The 17585-nt window shown below is 35.0% G+C and overlaps 1 protein-coding gene across 2 annotated transcripts in view; it reads left to right on the forward strand.

The window, feature by feature from the left end:
• Positions 1-17585, forward strand: part of Ptprt (protein tyrosine phosphatase, receptor type, T) — a 775250-nt gene that overhangs the window by 563127 nt on the left and 194538 nt on the right. For both annotated transcript variants that reach the window (XM_013518366.1, XM_005392501.2), the window contains exon 12: positions 16803-16839. In XM_013518366.1, coding sequence (XP_013373820.1) covers positions 16803-16839 — 37 coding nt within the window. The remainder of the gene's footprint in view (positions 1-16802; positions 16840-17585) is intronic.

The raw sequence follows: 17585 nt of genomic DNA on the forward strand, positions 1-17585 counted from the left end.
ACTAAGATGCTCTCCAAAGAATAATTTTTCTACTCCCAACATTCTTTCTGTATTTGCTAGTTGATACCTATTTGGAGAATAAGTTCACCTTTCTCTCTCATTTTAAGATATTTATTTATATTTGTATAATCATGAATCCTTATTTTATTTAGTAGGTTATAACTTACTGTCATCATTGTTTAGTTTCATGTTCAAATTGTCCTAGACCTAGCTAGTAGGATCCCCTCATAGTCCCTTTGTCCTTCTGATATGTCTCCATTATTTCTTGAAAAATTCTTTACTTTCTTGCAAAATATTTTGTGATCTCTATCTCCACATCTAGTAGGCAGTGGTCCTCATAAACCGAAATTTGGGAGCTACTGGGTATGATTACTTCTAGGCTCTTATGGTGGATATAAACACAGGCAAACACAGATCCATATCTTTACATCGGTGTTCTATCTCTGTATTAAAAACCAAGAGTTCACAATGATACACCCAACTCGTCACTACTAAGGCTCATCCAAACCTTCCCCCACCAATATTTGCAACTCTTTTTTCTGACAATGAAAAGCTTGGCTTTCACTATTCTCAATCCATTTGCTGTTTGGTTCAACGTTAAAAATCCAGGAACTATTTTCAGAAGTATTAAACTGTGTTAGTTTATAAAATGAAATTCAATGTATGCTTGCAATTCTGCTTCAGTCTGAATATGGACAAATCTAGTTTATTTCTTTTTCTTATCCTCAGATTTTGTTATTTGTTCACTGAAAACTGAGTTAGATTTATTTCCCTTTTTTTCTCATTTTCTCAATCCTTATTGATTTCTTGAATATGATAAGTAAAACATGGTTTCCAAAGCTCATCTGTAGAAAAAAGTACACGTAGGAATTTACATACCAGTCCTTTTACTTCATTTCCATCATCCCCTGTGGGAAATTGATGTCATTAATTTCATGTTTAATTTTTAGAAAAAGTATGAAAAGCATATTTTATTTCTCCTACTTATAGAAAAGTATAGATACTTGAAACATTTCATGTCAGTTGGTAGAAATCTTCCTTATTTTTGAGAGCTGCATAGTACTCTGTTGTGTAGTTATAGCTGAATTTATTCAGTTACTCTTATATGTTAACATACAAGTTTCAAGGTTTTTCAACTGCAAATGTTGCTTTAATAAAGGAAGTTGTGCATATGTACTTTTATTTTGCTGGAGGTATGTCTTTGTTGAATCCAGTGATATACTGACATGTAGTTCAGCCAAAAGTCACTATATTCTCTTTCTTAAGGGTTCAAGACATTTGCATTACCTCCAGCAATATATCAGATTATTTCTCGACAGCCCTGCCAACAGGTTGTGCAGTCTAATTTTTGTCAAACTTATATGTAAGAAATGATATTTCAGTGGTTCTAATTTACTCTTTTATTCTAAGTTAAACTGATATCTCGTATATTTGAGATATTTTGTAGAGCTTTTTACCTCTGTATGTCTTTTGCCCAATTTTTAGTGATTTTGTTTTTTATATTTTTAAAATTTCATTTTATATTTGCATTTGTTTATAATACACAACAATGCATTCATCTTGGAAAATTGATAGATATACATATCACATATTAATCTCTTTTACTCTCCCTTCTGCCCTTTTCTCATATTTTAAATGTTCATATGTTCTTGTCTTTTCCTTTGGTTTGTGTTTTATTACTTCAGCCTATGTGCCTACTTATGCACTAGTACCACACTGCTATAGTCACAGGCTGTGTGTGGTCATACCTGCTAGGAAGAGTGACCCCACTCAGATTTTCTTCTTCATTGATTCCTATTCATTTTAAATATAATTTTCAGTGTCCACTAGTACAGTTTCATAAAAGGTATATTAGTGATTTTACTAGGATTTCATTGACTTTGTACATTTATTAGGGTGAGCTGGCATGTTTAAGATGCTGAACTATCTTACCCAAGAAACAGGCTTGTTTTTCTACTTGTTCAATTTTATTTTTTGTGTCTTTCCAGAGTGCTGTAAACTTTTCCTTGATACAACTTTCATTAGCCTTGTTTATTGCTAACTATTTAATCTTTGTTGTTATTGTAAATGAGATTTTGTTGCCATTTTATCCTCATCAGATTATTGATTGTAAATATGGACATTATTGGCTTTCTATGCAAATTATTGTGTTTCTTGACGCAGAGATATTCATTTCTACTCTACTCATTTTTGAGATAGCATTAAAAGTGTGTCCTCTACCTTGTTTAATGTTTTAGATAAATTCCTGACTGACATCAGGATCACCACAACTTGTTTCTGATTTTTTCATTTGCTATTTATAGCTTTTCCCATTTTTTTCTTTCTGAATACTATTGTTTTAAGTGTGACCTTTATATACAGAACTATCATTTTGCTTTGTGAGCTAAATTGAAATCTTTTTCATGTAATTAGAATAGTTAAACCAATTCAGACTCTTTAATATGATTGACATATTTGGTCTCAACTCTAGCATGTATTTTTATATCTTAATTCATTATATTAATTTATAACATTTACCCTGTGCTTTCCTTACTCTTGTTTTAAAATATCATTTGAGCCAGTCATGGTGGTGCATGAGTGTGATCCCAGCACTCAGGAGGCTGAGGCAGGAAGATCACTGCAAATTCAAGACCAGCCTGGGTTACAAAGTGAGCTCAAGGCCAGCCTGAACTGCATAGTGAGACCCTGTCTCTCTCCCTCTTTTTTTTTTTTCCCCCCAATGGAAACTTACTTAATGACCGTACTCTTGAAATTACACATTTCCAAAGAACACCACAATAGTCCTATAATAAAGCTCGTTTCTGGGGAAAAGTTGAGCACAGAAGGGTCAGTGGAACAGCAGCTGAGAAAGAGAGCTCCTTTGTGCATATATGACTTATACTCTTGGTTTGGATTGGAAGTGGGATGAACTGAAAGAAAAGAGTTTTTAACTACAAAATGTATTCACAGTTGACCATTAATTGACTAAAGAACAAATCATCTACATTTTTAGGTGACCTTTCAAAATCAGCCCTGTGTCCTAAAATATCCATTAACTAGTGGGGACTTATGCCCACCCCCTTATCAAGAGAACCTGTCTCAAAAAGACAAAATATATATAAAAATAAAATAAAATATCACTTGATATATAGAAGGTGTATATTTTTGTTGTAGTGTTTACTTTCATTTTTAAGTATCTTTAATCATATCTTTTCTCCTTTATCCTTTTCTTATTTGGTGGCCAGTTTAAGTGGCATCCATTAACTTTCATCCGTTGTCTTATAACAATAAATGATCTTATTTTACTCTTTTCTTTTCCTATTTCTTCTTTCATATTTTCACTTAAATTATTTCTACATTGTCAAAAAATATAACGTTTATTTTGTTTTCAGCTATGTCCTAGCTTATTTTAAACCTAGATTTGCACTTAAATGTATTAAGTGCTCACCAGAAGAACTTTTTTATTTTACTTTTTAATTAACTTGTATTAATTACACACATTATTGGAGCTCAATGTGGTATTTGTATGCATACATACAATGTGCACTGACCAAAACTGGTTAGTTGGAATTTCCCTTTCCTTATCATTTTGTAAGTTTGGAGCCTTTGAGCCCCTCTCTTCTGGGTCTTCTTAAAATGTACAATAAATTATTGTGAACTGTAGTCACTACACGTGTTGTAGGACACAGGAATTTATTACTACTGTGTTTTGGTGCCTGTCATTCGACCTCCCTTTGTCTTTCCTCTGGCACCCTTGTCAATTTCTAATAATCACTATTCTACATTCAGATCTACTTTTGTTTTAGCTTCCACATATGAGAGAGAGCACATGGTATTTTTCTGTGTCTGGCTTATGTCACTTAGCATAATGTCCCCCAGTTTCATACATTTTTGCAATAAATGACAGCATTTCATTCCCCCTTATGGCTGGATAATACACTGCACACATACCGTATATTTTCTTTATCCTCTAATCTGTTGATGGGTACCTGGGCAGACTTCACATCTTAGCTATTGTGAGTATTGCCAGAATAAAATGAGTATGCAGATATATCTTTGGCATGCTGATTTAATTTCCCTTGGATATATACCCAGAAGCAGGGTAGCTGGATTGTATATAGGTCTATGTTTTTTGTATTTTAAGAAATCTTCATATTATTCTCCCTTGTTGCTATACTAACTTACATTCCTACCAACAATACATAAGAGTTTCTTCTCCATCTCTTCCCTAACTTTTGTTTTCGGTTTTTGTTTGTTTGGTTAGTTTGGTACATTTTGGTTTGGTTTGGTTTGGTTTGGTTTGGTTTGGTTTGGTTTGGTTTTTTAATAACCATTTTTACTAGGTTAAGATGATATTTCACTGTAGCTTTGCTTTACATTTTACTGATGGCTAATGATCTGATATTTTTTCATGTTTGGTAGCCATTAGAATTTTTTTGAGATGAGTCCATTCAAATCATCTTCCCATTTTAAAATTTGATTACTTATTTTCTGTACTGCTACAGGATTATCTTTTAGATCATGGAAAATTCTAGATAATAATCCTCTGTCAGGTGAGTAGTTAGCAGATATTTTCTCCAGTTGTCTGTTCACTCTGTTGATTGTTTCTTTAGCTCTGCAGAAGCTTCTTGATTTGGGATCATCTCAGTTGTCTCTTTTTGCTTTTGTTGTCTGTTTTTGAGGATCATATCCACAAAATCATTGCCTATACCAATATCTTAAAGATAATATCTTTAAATATAAAGATAATATCTTATCTCTTATGTTTTCTTCTAGTATATTCAGTTCTTAAACTTAGGTCTTTAATCTATTTTAAATTGATTTTTATATAAGGTATAGGATTCCTTTTGTGTATAGACATCCAGTTTTCCTAACATTGTTCATTGAAGAGATTTTCCTTTCTACAAGGTTTTTTCTTGTGCTTCTGTTGAGGCACTGTGATGTCTTCAGCTTTGTTCCTTTTTGTTTGACATTGCTTTGATTATCTGGCATCTTGTGTACTTCTATATGAGTTTTAGGATTTTTCTAGTTCTATAAAAGAGCATTATTGGTATTTTATTGGGGATTGTATTTAATTTGTAAATCACTTTGGAGATATTTTACATTTACCAATAGTAATCCTTTTCACTGATGAACATGAGAAGGCTTTCTATTTTTTGTAATTTCTTCAGCTTATTTCATCAGTGTTTAGCAATTCTCACTGTAGAAATCTTTCATTTACTTGGTTAAATTTATTAGTAGGTATTTAATGGTTTTTATAGCAATGGTGAATGAGATCTTTTTCCACAAGTTAATGACTGATGTATAAAAATGCTAGTATTTTTAAATGTTATTTTTATATCCTGAAACTTTACTTAATCCCTTTAATAGTCTTTTGGGGCTCTGCTCCCTGTCCCCATTGAGGGACAGTTTGTTAGACCGGGAAGCCTGGGTGACCCGTCTGGGAGCCCGGGTCCTCTGTCTCCACCCGCTGCCGCCATCGCGGGGAGGTTTCTTGGAGCAGGAAGCTGTCTGGGAGCCCAGGATTTGGTGGAATCTTTAGGTTGTTCTTCACATAGAATCATATAATCTGCAAACAGAAATAATTTGACTTTTTCTGTTCCTATTTGTATGCCTTTTATTTCTTTATATGCCCTAATTGCTCTGTATAAAGTTTCCAGCTAAACATTGAATGAGAACGATAAAGTAGACATCCTCGTCTTGTGAGAATCTTAGAAGAAACGTTTTTAGCATTTCATCATTCAGTTGGCGGTGGGTGTGCCATATATAGCCATCATCATTATTATTATGAGATATGTTCCTTCTATACATAATTTGTTCAGAGTTTTTATTATGAATTGATATTGGATTTTGTTGAATGCCTTTTACACATCTACTGAGATGATCATATAATTTTTATCCTTCATTCTGATATTGTGTTGTATTACATTTATTGACCTGCTTGTGCTGCCCATGTTGGTCCATTGTGTCCCTGTAGTAAGTCCAGCTTGATCATGGTGAATGATCTTTTTGATGAGCTATTGAACTTGATTTGCTAGGGCTTTTTAAAAAGAAGCTTTGTGTCTCTGTTCATTAAGGGTATTACCGTATAGTCTTCTTTTAAAAAAATCAACAAAGAAGCATCAACATTAAAATATACTATAGACCAGGCAGGCTAGTCATTACGTACAGAACATTTTATCCCATAGCTACAGAGTATACATTCTTTTCATTAGCAAGTGAAAAATTCTCTAGAATAAACAATGTATTAGTCCACAAAAGAAGTCTTAACAAATGCCAAAAGAAATTGAAATCATATTCTGTATCTTTTCTGACTACCATGGAATAAAACTAGACATTAATACTAAAAGAAATTTTAGAAATTATGAAAATACATGTAGACAAAACAATGCACTTTTGAACAAAAACTGGGTCATTGAGGCAATACATTTTTTTTAATTTTTCAAAGCAAATGTGAATGAAAACGTAGCATTCCAAAACTGGTGAGATACAGAAAAATCAGCACTAAGAAAGAAGTTTGTATATAGCTTGTAATAGGTACATGCGTTAAAAGGAGACATTTTAAATAAATGAAGAAATTGAGTATCCCAAGTACATGGAAAAGCACCAACAAAGCAAACCCAAAATTAATAGAAGGAAAGGAATAACGAAGATCAAGGCAGAAACAGATGAAGTGGAGACTAAAAAAGTACAAAAATCAATAAAACAAAGAATTTTTTTTAAAAGGTAAAAAAACACATAAATAAAATTTTAGGTAAACTAACCAAGTACTAAAAGAGAAGATCTAATTAAGTAAAATCAGAAATTTTTAAAAGGAGACATTATAACCAATACCACAGAAATACAATATATCATTAGAGACTATTGTAAGCAACTATTTGCTGGCATATTTGAAAACTTAGAAGAAATGGATAAATTCTGGACATACGTAATATGCCAGACTAAACCCTGAGGACATACATAAAGAACCTGAAAGTACCAGTGATAAACAAAGAGAATATATCAGTAATAAAAAGTCTCCCAATGAAGAAAGCCCAGCCGCAAATGGCTTCACTCCTGTATTATATGAATCTTTAAAAAAACAATAACACCAATTCTCAAACTATTCCAGAACATTGAAAGGGAGGGAAATTCAGTCTAAATCAGTCTAAATTCCAAATTCAGACTGAATTCCAAATTCAGTCTAAGGTCCTGATTTTTCAATCATATCTTTGTTAAATGAAGTGTATGCTCTGTGTATTTCTCAAGAAAGACACTTTAAGGGCCGCCTTGGTGGCACACATCTTAATCCTGGCACTTGGGAGGCTGAAACAGGAGGATTGCTGCAAGTTCAAGGCCAGCCTGGACTACATAGTGAGACCCTGTCTCAATAAACCAAAGCAAACAAACTGAAAAAATCACTAAAAAAAGATACATGAGTATTTTCTGTGTATTTGATGTCAAAATCTATTTTACTATAATTTTCCTATCTGAAAAAACACTTGGCTAGCCATAAGCTCTTAGTTCATTCTTCCTTTGAACTTCTTGAAAGTGTTGCCCCATTGTTTTATTTCTTCATATTTTGTGTGTGATAAGTGAATTATTTGATCTTTTTGCCTAGAGATTTGTAGGATTTAAAGTAATTTAATAGTTTTGCTAGAATATGACCTGGGGTTTATCTTTTCCATTCAGCTTCCCTCAGAATCCTAAGTATCCTTTCAATATGTAGGCTCAGGATTTTATTTAATTTGAATATTTTTTCTTAGACTGTAGCTATAAGTCATCACCTATCCAGTTGTTTTGTCTGTGTCCTCAGAGATTCTGAGTATACACCTCTTGTGTCTTTGCTTCACTTTTAAAGTATTTTCACTGATCTTTATCTTGGTTGTTTTGCTCTCTTAATTCAGTGCTCCTTATTAAATTGTTCTATTGGACATCTTTTAATTTAGCCTTCATTTCTGAGATGATTGTGTCTTTTTTCTTTCATTTTTCTTTTTATTTAAATCAATTATTTCTTCTTAATCTTTGTACATTTGAATTTTTAACATGTATTTCTAAAATTTTTTTCAGATGTTTAATGTAATTCAGTATGAAGTAGGTCTTACTTTTTTTCTATTTTCTGCTTGTTTTCTTGGTGTGGGCATATTTTCATCATTTGTGGTATTTTGATCTTTCAATTTGTGTTTTCTTCATAGAAGAGTTTTATTAGGCAGCTTCATTTACTTTTATTTTAAAGAGAAAAAAAAAACAATAAAAACAAAGATTTTATTTTGTAACTTTAGGTTGGTTTACAGGATTTCCAGTCCAAAACCACACTGTTCCAACAGTTTTTTTTTTTTTTTTAATGAATGACTTTTTTTTTTACTATGGGTGGTAGCTTTGAGTTCTGACTTTTTGTTTTTCTTTACTCACAAAGGGATACTGAAATTCCTGTTTGCTCTTTTACCCTTAAGTATCCAATTTTTGAGAGGTACTTCTCCCTTATTTTTGCTTTCTTTTTACCCCAAAGTGATACCAACTGAAGACTACCACCTTGAATTATATATTCTTTCAAATCCTTTCCCCGAACTTCTGTTCTGATTTACCCAAATTATTTTTAGCATTTTTACATGAGATGTTGACTTTGTCTTTCTGGAGCCTATTCAAGTGAACTCTATTAGTTTAACTCTTCTTTCTTCTTAGAAAATTTTTTTCCATATATATCCTTTGCTTTCCACAAGTCTTGTGTTGAGAACCTTAGAGATATTTCACTCATATGAGGCTATTATTTTACCAGTAGGAACTATGAGGTTTTGAGACTTCTTTGTATGTTATTCATGCTGAAGTTCTGAACTTTATTAATTGATGGATTGATGATTGATTTTACTTCCCTGTGTCATTTCTGAACAGAATGTGAGACTTTTTCATGTTAGCATTGACCAATTTTTTCAATTACCAGGGCCAACAGGAATTAACTGTTGATTTGATTGTTGGAGTTGATGGAAGTGGAAGAGTCAGTGAAGACCTCTGACTTTTTTTAATCTACTAAATAGGTGATGCTGACATTTAATTAAATGAGAAAAACTAGTAGTAGATAAAGCTTGGGGTACAAGTGAGGGAGAAGAAAGAATTCTTTTGGAAGTTCGTATGTTTGATTGTGAATATTTAAAGTAGACATGTAGATATATAACCAGGATCTTAGGAATGCTAATGTCAGAAACAGGTATTTGGGAGGCATGATGATTTAATATTAAAAACCTTTTAACTTACTGTAACCTCTCAGTGAGAAAGTTGAAATACAGATGATGAAAAAGAATGTAAAACTAAGACACAGGCCACACCAAAGTTTGGTGGTGAAGTGAAGGATAAATACATAGCCGAAACAAGCAAAGCAAAGCAAAGAAAAATAAAGAAAATACAGAGTAGAGAGAGACAGGAGAAAAACCTGGAAGGCAGAATAACAACACAAAGGCCAAGAGGAGAAAACAGGTCAAGGGAAGACTTATCCACTGAAGCTGGTGTTGCGAGATTAAAGAAGATGAAGTTAGAGAAGTGATTATTCGAACTGACCATGTGAAAGTCTTCCTTGGTCTTGATGGCGGCAGTCAGACCGAAGCAAGAGAGCAGGGAGCAGGTGAGCTGAGACAGTGGGGTCATCACCTAGGGAGAGAAAATCTAAAAGAAGATTGCAGAGCATAAGTTTGGTTGTCAGTTTTCTAGATGGGCTGACATGGCACAGTACTTAGAGGCTTCCCTTCCCACAGTCCCACCCAGAACTCTGGCTACTGCCTGAAGTAGAGGTTAATTCTGCCCAGGAAGATCTCACAAAGCAGTGGTGAACACTTGTCTGCCTAGGATAGTATTCCACCACAGCCTGCTACTGTATAGCCTGAGCTTCACCTTTCTTCTCTTAATGGAGTGTCCTCAGGTGCCAGCACATATACCTGTTAGTGACCTCACACTCAAGTGATGTGCAGGCCCATTACCTCTGCAAAGGCATTCCTTCTGTACTTTCCTCAGAGGATGAGTTTACCACATTATCTCCTTAAGGGTCTCAGTTACTCAAAGTTTCCAGAGCCATCTTTTTCTCTTTGCTTCTTAGACCTTCTGATTGCTCAGGGTGCTACCTTAAATCAAAACAGAATTTCTTTATATTGTAAACTGCTTGACCTGTTTTCTTAAATAAACTTGTGCTGCACTGTCCTTGTGGGTCTACAATGCAACCCCAGAAAAAAGCCAAATGGCAAAGGAGTTTTTGCCTACAGATCCCTCAGTAAGGAAGGCCTCTTGCTTTAAGGTTATTTTGCATCTTAGCCCATATTGCCATCTCTGTGATCTTGGGAAATATCATTTAATCTTGCCTCATGAGGAAAAACAAAACCAGGCATGATGTTATTCACCTCACTCTTGTTGTAAGAGTGGAAATATATAAAGTATGCTAAGTGGGTACTCTTGAAAGGAAGATCCTCTTTTTTTTTTCCTTTGAATTTCCTTAGTGCTTCTTTCATTGACTAGATAGAACATGATAGGAGAGAGAGTTCCACTGAGGCCAAACTACAGCCTAGGGATCAGTGCAGTGGAATCAAGGAAAGTCAGGTTGAAGGAATGTGAGGTTGTAGACCAGTCAGTATCAGGACCAGATATGCAGACTAATCCACAAAAACGGGATGGGGAGGGTGGTAGGCGGCTTCTAGGTTGAACATAGCTGAGACTTGCGTCCAGAAGGTAAGGGGTGATGAAAGCTGGAACACACAGCCACTCTTGCTGCCCAAGGTCCTGCTGTCTGTTGGCTAGACTACATCACCACCTTCCCACCAACTACTTTGTCTTGTGTACTAAATCCACTCTTTACACGACAGCCTGTGCATTTTAAATATATAAATCTGAAATTTATATTCTCCCTGCTTGAGTAACAATTTGATGGCTCCTTCTTGTTCTTAAGCTACAGACCAAACACTACAGTAGAAGTCTCTACCAGGCTTGTTTCTCTAGCTTTGTCTCACATCATGACCCAAGTACTTCATTAAGATCCTACCAGACTACTTTATGTCGTTATGGAATCATGTGTTTTCCCATTGCTAGGCCTTTTAATATCTGCTCCTCAGTCTGGGACAACCTTCCTTGACACTTCATATGTTTAACTCCTACTTCTCTTGCAGGTGTCAGGTAAAATGATCTTTTTCAAGCCATTAGACCTCTCTTGCCCATGGTCTTCTTTACATACATGCAGCACTTAGCACTTTTCCTTCCTGGTGTTTACTGAAACTTGTAATTAAATATTTCTTTGTGAGAATAGTCATCTAAGGTTTGTCTCCATCTCAGGGCTCATAATCTATGAGGAAAGAGAACATGTCTGTTTTGTTCACCTTGTAATACCAGCACCTTGATTAGTTTGGTATCAGATATCTCTTGATTGGCTGATGATAAAATGATGGACAAAGAATTAGGTAGGTTATGAAGGTTGCCCCGTCTTAGAGTAAAGTTAAGATATGCACCAAAGTAATTGGGAAAACTATGAAAAGACCCCAGGGTGAGTGCTAAGTTTTATCCTATTAACTAAACAAATTTAGTCATAGAAAAGACATAGGCACAAATTAGAGTAACTGGGAAAACTATTTTAAAACTGTGGGGTTAGAGGTAAATTTCCATCCAATGAATCAGAAATCAAATGGAAAGGTAGAGTAAGAATCACATGTATTTTCCAGGTACCCATGGCCTCTGGATCCTATTTATTTGTTCAGTAAATAAAGGATAGACAGAAGGAACATTGGATAAGTCAGATTTGACCTACTCCAAAATAGTTAAGAGTGGTATTATGAGGTATTCTTGGAAATAAGGTGAACAATGGCTTAAAAGAAAACCATTTGCATGAAGTGAAGTGGTATGGAATTGTATAAAGAACTGAGAAGAGAGAATAATGAAAAAAAAAACAGAAACATTGCCAGTAGCTGAGACAAGATTTAGCATTTGAGAAAACCTTTGAATGACCTGCTGCTCCACCAAAATGGTCTTCTCTACCCCTTTTTCTGTCACTTAACTGATGGGGAAATTGATGCACAGAGAGGGACAGTGACTTGCTCAATATTGCACAGCACAAGTAGAACCTCAGGTAGAAGCAAGTCTCAACAGAAGCACAAAAGTAAAGTTATTATGTTTTACCCCAAGGTGACATACCTGTGTGCAGATTCTCAAGTCTGGAGTGGGAAGTATAATATGAGCAAGGTTAAAGTGCTGAGGAAATGATGTATGTACTATTCCAGGATATTTAGGCCCTGTTAATAGGGCATAGTGGAGCTAGAACAGAAAATACACTTTTTCCTTCTCCAAAGCTTTATGCAACCTGAACACCAGTACTATTTCATGCTTGTTGATCTAACTGGGGACTCTGGAATGTTTACGCTGATCAGACTCCCAAAAAAAAGAATTCTGAGTGTCCAGCCCATCTCTGATTTGCTTGTTGACAACTTAATCCACCAGAAGATCAGGAGAGTGACTTGGGGCTTTGTTATTCTGTGCCTAATTCTAACCAACAAAGACAAATTACTTAAGGAATTAAAGTTGTCAAGAATTTAGGAGAAAGTGAACACATCAGTGTCATATTTGTGAGAATCAAGAATACTTAATCATAATCAGACATGCACGCTAGATTGATAGAAAACAGATTTTTTTAAAGTGCGGAGCATAAGAGGTGGTGTGGGGAAATGGTGTGTTTTGGTGCATGATTCTGAAGAGATGATGGTGCTATGGAGGGCTAGAAGGTTCTCATACATGATACAATGAGCAAGAGAAGACAGAATCACAAACCACTGCAGCTACCTACCCAGGATTCCCCTCAATGTAACTACATTTTAAAGAGAATGCTTCCAAAGAAAGCAGGGTAGTGGTTATCTTTGTCAGAAGGAAACAACCAGGAGTGTGAAGAAGAGCTCTTGCTGTTTTGACCTGGCTACTGGACAGAGGTTATGTTTATTTCCTGAAAAATTTCTTAAACTGAAGATCAGTGTACTTTTTTGATTTGATGTTATACTTTAACAGTAGAATAGTTAATAAAATTTAATATATTTTCTTCAAGACTTATTTTTTACATTATTAGATGTACACATTAGCTGTAATAAAACAGTACTTTGCATTAGTCATTTCATAATTTTTTAATTATTTTCAGGAGAAAAGAACAAAAACAAAATAACAAAAATGAAGCAACAAAACAAATAACAAAAACTATAAAATGACACAGAATTTCAACACATGATGGTAGGAAATCAATAATGGCTGTTGTATTACTTATTGTTGTCTTCAAAGTAGTTGCTCAGATTGCCAGATATAGGTATGCAAGATTGATCAAACAAACATTAACTGTTCCTTTCAATAAACCAATAGAAATTAGTAGTATAAGAACCTGAAAGAGTACACAAAACTGAAAAGTACAATAGATATTGTAAAAGGGAAAGAAACTGCTCATTTAATAATTTTTACGCATACTATTTCATGTTGCTACATAGCCATAACAATCATTTTTTGCTTTAAAATATTCCATTGTGTAGATAAACCACAACCTTGCTTTTACAATGCCTATTTGGTTAGACAAATATGTTGCTTCTGACTTTTTATTATTTTAGTTTATTAGTGCCTGTGTACAGTATATAATGTTTACACTGACTGTGGGAAGTTGGTATGTGTACCTAACACATCTAGATTTCTTTTTCAATCCCTTTTTCCCTTTCTCCCTTCCCCCTTCTCCCATCCCATGATCCCCTTCCTTCTTTTGGGGGGGGTACATAATGTTTACATTCCTTGTATGGCGTTGGTACACTTTCACCAAGAGCATTGGAACCAACAAACCAACCTTCTTGAATAAAACACTTTTTGTACATTTAAGGTTATTCACTGAGAATAGATTCTTAGTTGTAGAAGGATTCAGTTGAATCTCTTTAAGCTTGTCTTACATATAGTCAACTCTCTGTATTGGCAGTTGCAGAATCTGTGGATATGCAGGGCTGACTTAAGGGACTTAAGCATCCACAGATTTTGAAATTCATGAGTTATGGAACCCTTCCCCTTGGTAGGGGCCAGGGGTATAACTCAGCAGCACAGCGCCTTCCTGGCAAGCACGATGCCCTGAGTTCAATTCCTGGTTCAAAAAAAAAAAAAAAAAAACTTGGATTCCAAAAGATCATTATATTTACAAATTACCCCCAGCAGTCTTGGCCACATCAACCGTGTACCCGTCACTGTATTCCACCATCATGTACAAAGCTGGCAAGGTTCCTAATATATCATATGCAAAATCTTACTTTGCACTAATATGAAGTTGGAGAGCCTCTAGACTAAATCTAGTCTCTCATCACCGTTACCATTCTGCATGGTTTTCAGAAGCAGTCACTAAGATGCTGTGCCACTATTCCCAGATAGTTTTTCAGTTATTTAGGCTTCACAGTTTCTTTAACCATCTCAGGCTCTTTCAACTGAAGCACAGAAATGAAAGTCAACAAGAATTGAAGAACTTTTTCTCTCTCCAAAAAACAAAAAACCAAAAACCAGTTTGCTCACTTCTGTCATTATTAGAAAATTTTAGCTTATTTGTGGCTCAGGTTTTTCAGGTATCATATTTAGTAAGGTCTTTTTCATTTTTATATTGGTATTGTCAGTTTTTCCTTCTTTATATCATCCACATATATTCTTTTATAAAAATTTTATTAACAAATTGCACAGTTCAAATTTCATGTCAACTATGAATTATTTATATACTTAAGCCATTACTTGGCGTACTTTATAAAACATTTCTGAATTTTATGTTTTATAAAATGAAACAATTATTTGTTTTACAAGGGACATTTTCATTATAAAAAAAGAAGATAAGAAAACACCTGTTCCAAAGCACAAGTCATGCCAACCCAACCATCTTTCTTTAAGTGAGGTCTTATGTTAAGATTAGAGAAATGCGGTTGACAGTGGGTCATTATCTGAAATGAATTTGACCTTATTCTCAAGCTATTATTATGGAAAAATACAAGGCCCAAGCAGTTGAGCAACTGAGGAGATCTGCATGCCAAAGCAAAGGAGAGAGTGGATGAGCAGTTAGTTCAAAGATTCTGATGTTCAAATAAATGTGAACTGAATGAAGGTGTCTACTATATACTACAGTGCCCTGCTACTGGCATTTTCCAGGTGTCTACTCATATGGATGAAATTAGAGGAAAAAATATTTCCAAAGAGTTGCATCTGATGGAGAATATGATAATAACCTGTTAGAATGAGATCAAATATGAGTGGATCAGATACCTCAAAAGACTTAAACTTGACTTGCTAAAGAAGAACATTAGTGGGGCTGGGGATTTAGCTCAGTGGCACAGCACCTGCCTGGCAAGTGCGAGGTTGTGGATTCAATTTCCGATATCAGAAAAAAACAACAAAAATAAAGAAGAACATTAGTGAAACTGAGAACCATTTGTCAATATCCAGACATCTTCCTGCACAAGCAAGGGCAGACTTTGTATAAAATTTGAAGTCTAGAATCAAGACCACTGGGGATAATTATGGAAGGTCATCTTGGGTTTACTACAAGTGATGGTTTCTAGCATTCAGAGGTGTGTATAGATGGAATAAAGTCCAATGTGAACACTGCTGTTTTTTCTCTATTTTTGAGTGCATGCAGGGTTCCGTCTCCCTACCTCAATGAAACTCAGCAGGGCCGTGTGGCTTGTTCTAACCAGTGAAACTTGACAGAAGTGAAAGTGTTGTTTTGAGTCAAAGAATTTGGTTATCAGAGCTTGACTGTTTCACTTTCTTTCTCCTTTGTTAAAATGGAAATATTAACCTTGGTAACATCAATCCCCTGACCCTCACTCCAGTCCTCAGACCCAACCATAGGATGTGTAGTTTGACTAAAAATAAATTTTTGTTGGGTTCTTGGGTTTTGTTACTGCAGCATACCCTTTTTTGTACTGCTTAACCCAAACGTCTTCAAGATGCAGTGGTTCCTTGTGAATGACCAGCAATACCATAAGCACTGGATGCTTGAGAGATTCTTGGTTTGGTGCCTCACACCATTACATTCTTTGCTTTTATGTTCATTGCTTCATTGCATTCAAACTATTGTTGGGGGCATAATTTAGTCCACTGGAATGTTCAACTTGTCCATGGCCTCTGGGAAGTGAATCCCAGTGAAGAAGGCTACAATAATTTTCTTCCTAGGTACACATTTCTGTAACTCTACTGCACGTCCAACAACAGCACAAATTTTGGCTACAGTTCATGTGGGCAATGGCCAACAATAACTAGGGACTTTGCCTAGCAAAGATTAAGTAACCACTAACACACACACACACATACACATATATTCAAGAAGACTGTGAGTCCTACAAGAAATGTCAAGGCCATAGTGATTTTTGAACCACGCTTTGCAGATTAATTCTTACATGTTTCATCTAGACTGGGCTCTGGCCAAATGTTCCTTCAGTCTGTGCATTCAGACACCTTATTGCTTATAATAGCTCCCAAAGGAGGCCTTGTTGCATCTGCACCTGAACAATTCACCCTGCATACTACAGCTTACCTACTAAGTGTTGCTGTTGAACTTTTTGGGTACTTGGAAGTACCTGATATGTTGATAAGGTAGTTCTGTCTGGAAAGAGATTTATGAAGTAGTAGGTGACATGAAGTGAACAGAATGGCATTATGTTCCAAGCCTGACAAGGAAAGAGATGGAATGAAAAGGTGATACCCAATGGGAAAAAATGAAAAAGACAAAATTTAAATTATAAAAATACATACATACACATAAGAAAATGTACAAATATATACATTTTATATACCAATCTTATGTAACTAACAACTGATTAACAGGTACCCCTTTCTGTTGTTCACAGGAGACCAAAATCAACTGTGTTCGTCTGGCTACGAAAGGTAAGTTGGCATGACCTGTCTGTCTTTAGTTGTTAGTCAGCAGTATAAGTACTTGTTCCTCTAGCCACACAATACATGTTTAGGCAACAAAGTCTAAAAACAAGGATAAAGAATTATTACTTTCATTGGGTCATTTGTATCTAGACCACACGCCCTAAGTGTGTAACACTATCACTGTGTCTAAGGCATACAAGCTCAGAATATATTTATTAGATGGATAGATAGATGGATGCAGGGATGGACGGATGCCTAGATAGAATGGTGGATTAACTAGTGCAGTGATAAATGTAATTCACTCAAATATTATTGTGGTGCATATTTTCATTGCATTTAGACCTATGTTTACGTGGGTGTTTTTCTTTAAGTATGTCTATTAGACCCATCATTTGGGTTTTGTGCTTTAGTCAATTGGTACATAACTTTCAAATATGAGGTGATTAGTGTTGGTTCCTTTAATAATGAGAGACCAAACATTGCCTTGTTATGTAGCTGGCATTTTCAACACTTATCTCCAAAAAACGAATGCAGCATTGTTCAGGCTCATCGCTTTTGTTTTCCTAATTATAATTGAATTGCCTGACTCTTTCAATTGGTACATGTTTCTGTTTATTACTTTTTTTAAAAAAACAAAATCAATGAATGGTTTGTTATCACTTAACCTATTACAAGGTTGAATGGTTAGAAATCAGGTTCATCTCTTTGTTATAGTATTGATATTTTTAACAGCAACTGCCCCCTACAGACAC

Source organism: Chinchilla lanigera, unplaced genomic scaffold (assembly GCF_000276665.1).
Source record: "Chinchilla lanigera isolate Chin_1 unplaced genomic scaffold, ChiLan1.0 scaffold00044, whole genome shotgun sequence".
Taxonomy (NCBI): domain Eukaryota; kingdom Metazoa; phylum Chordata; class Mammalia; order Rodentia; family Chinchillidae; genus Chinchilla; species Chinchilla lanigera.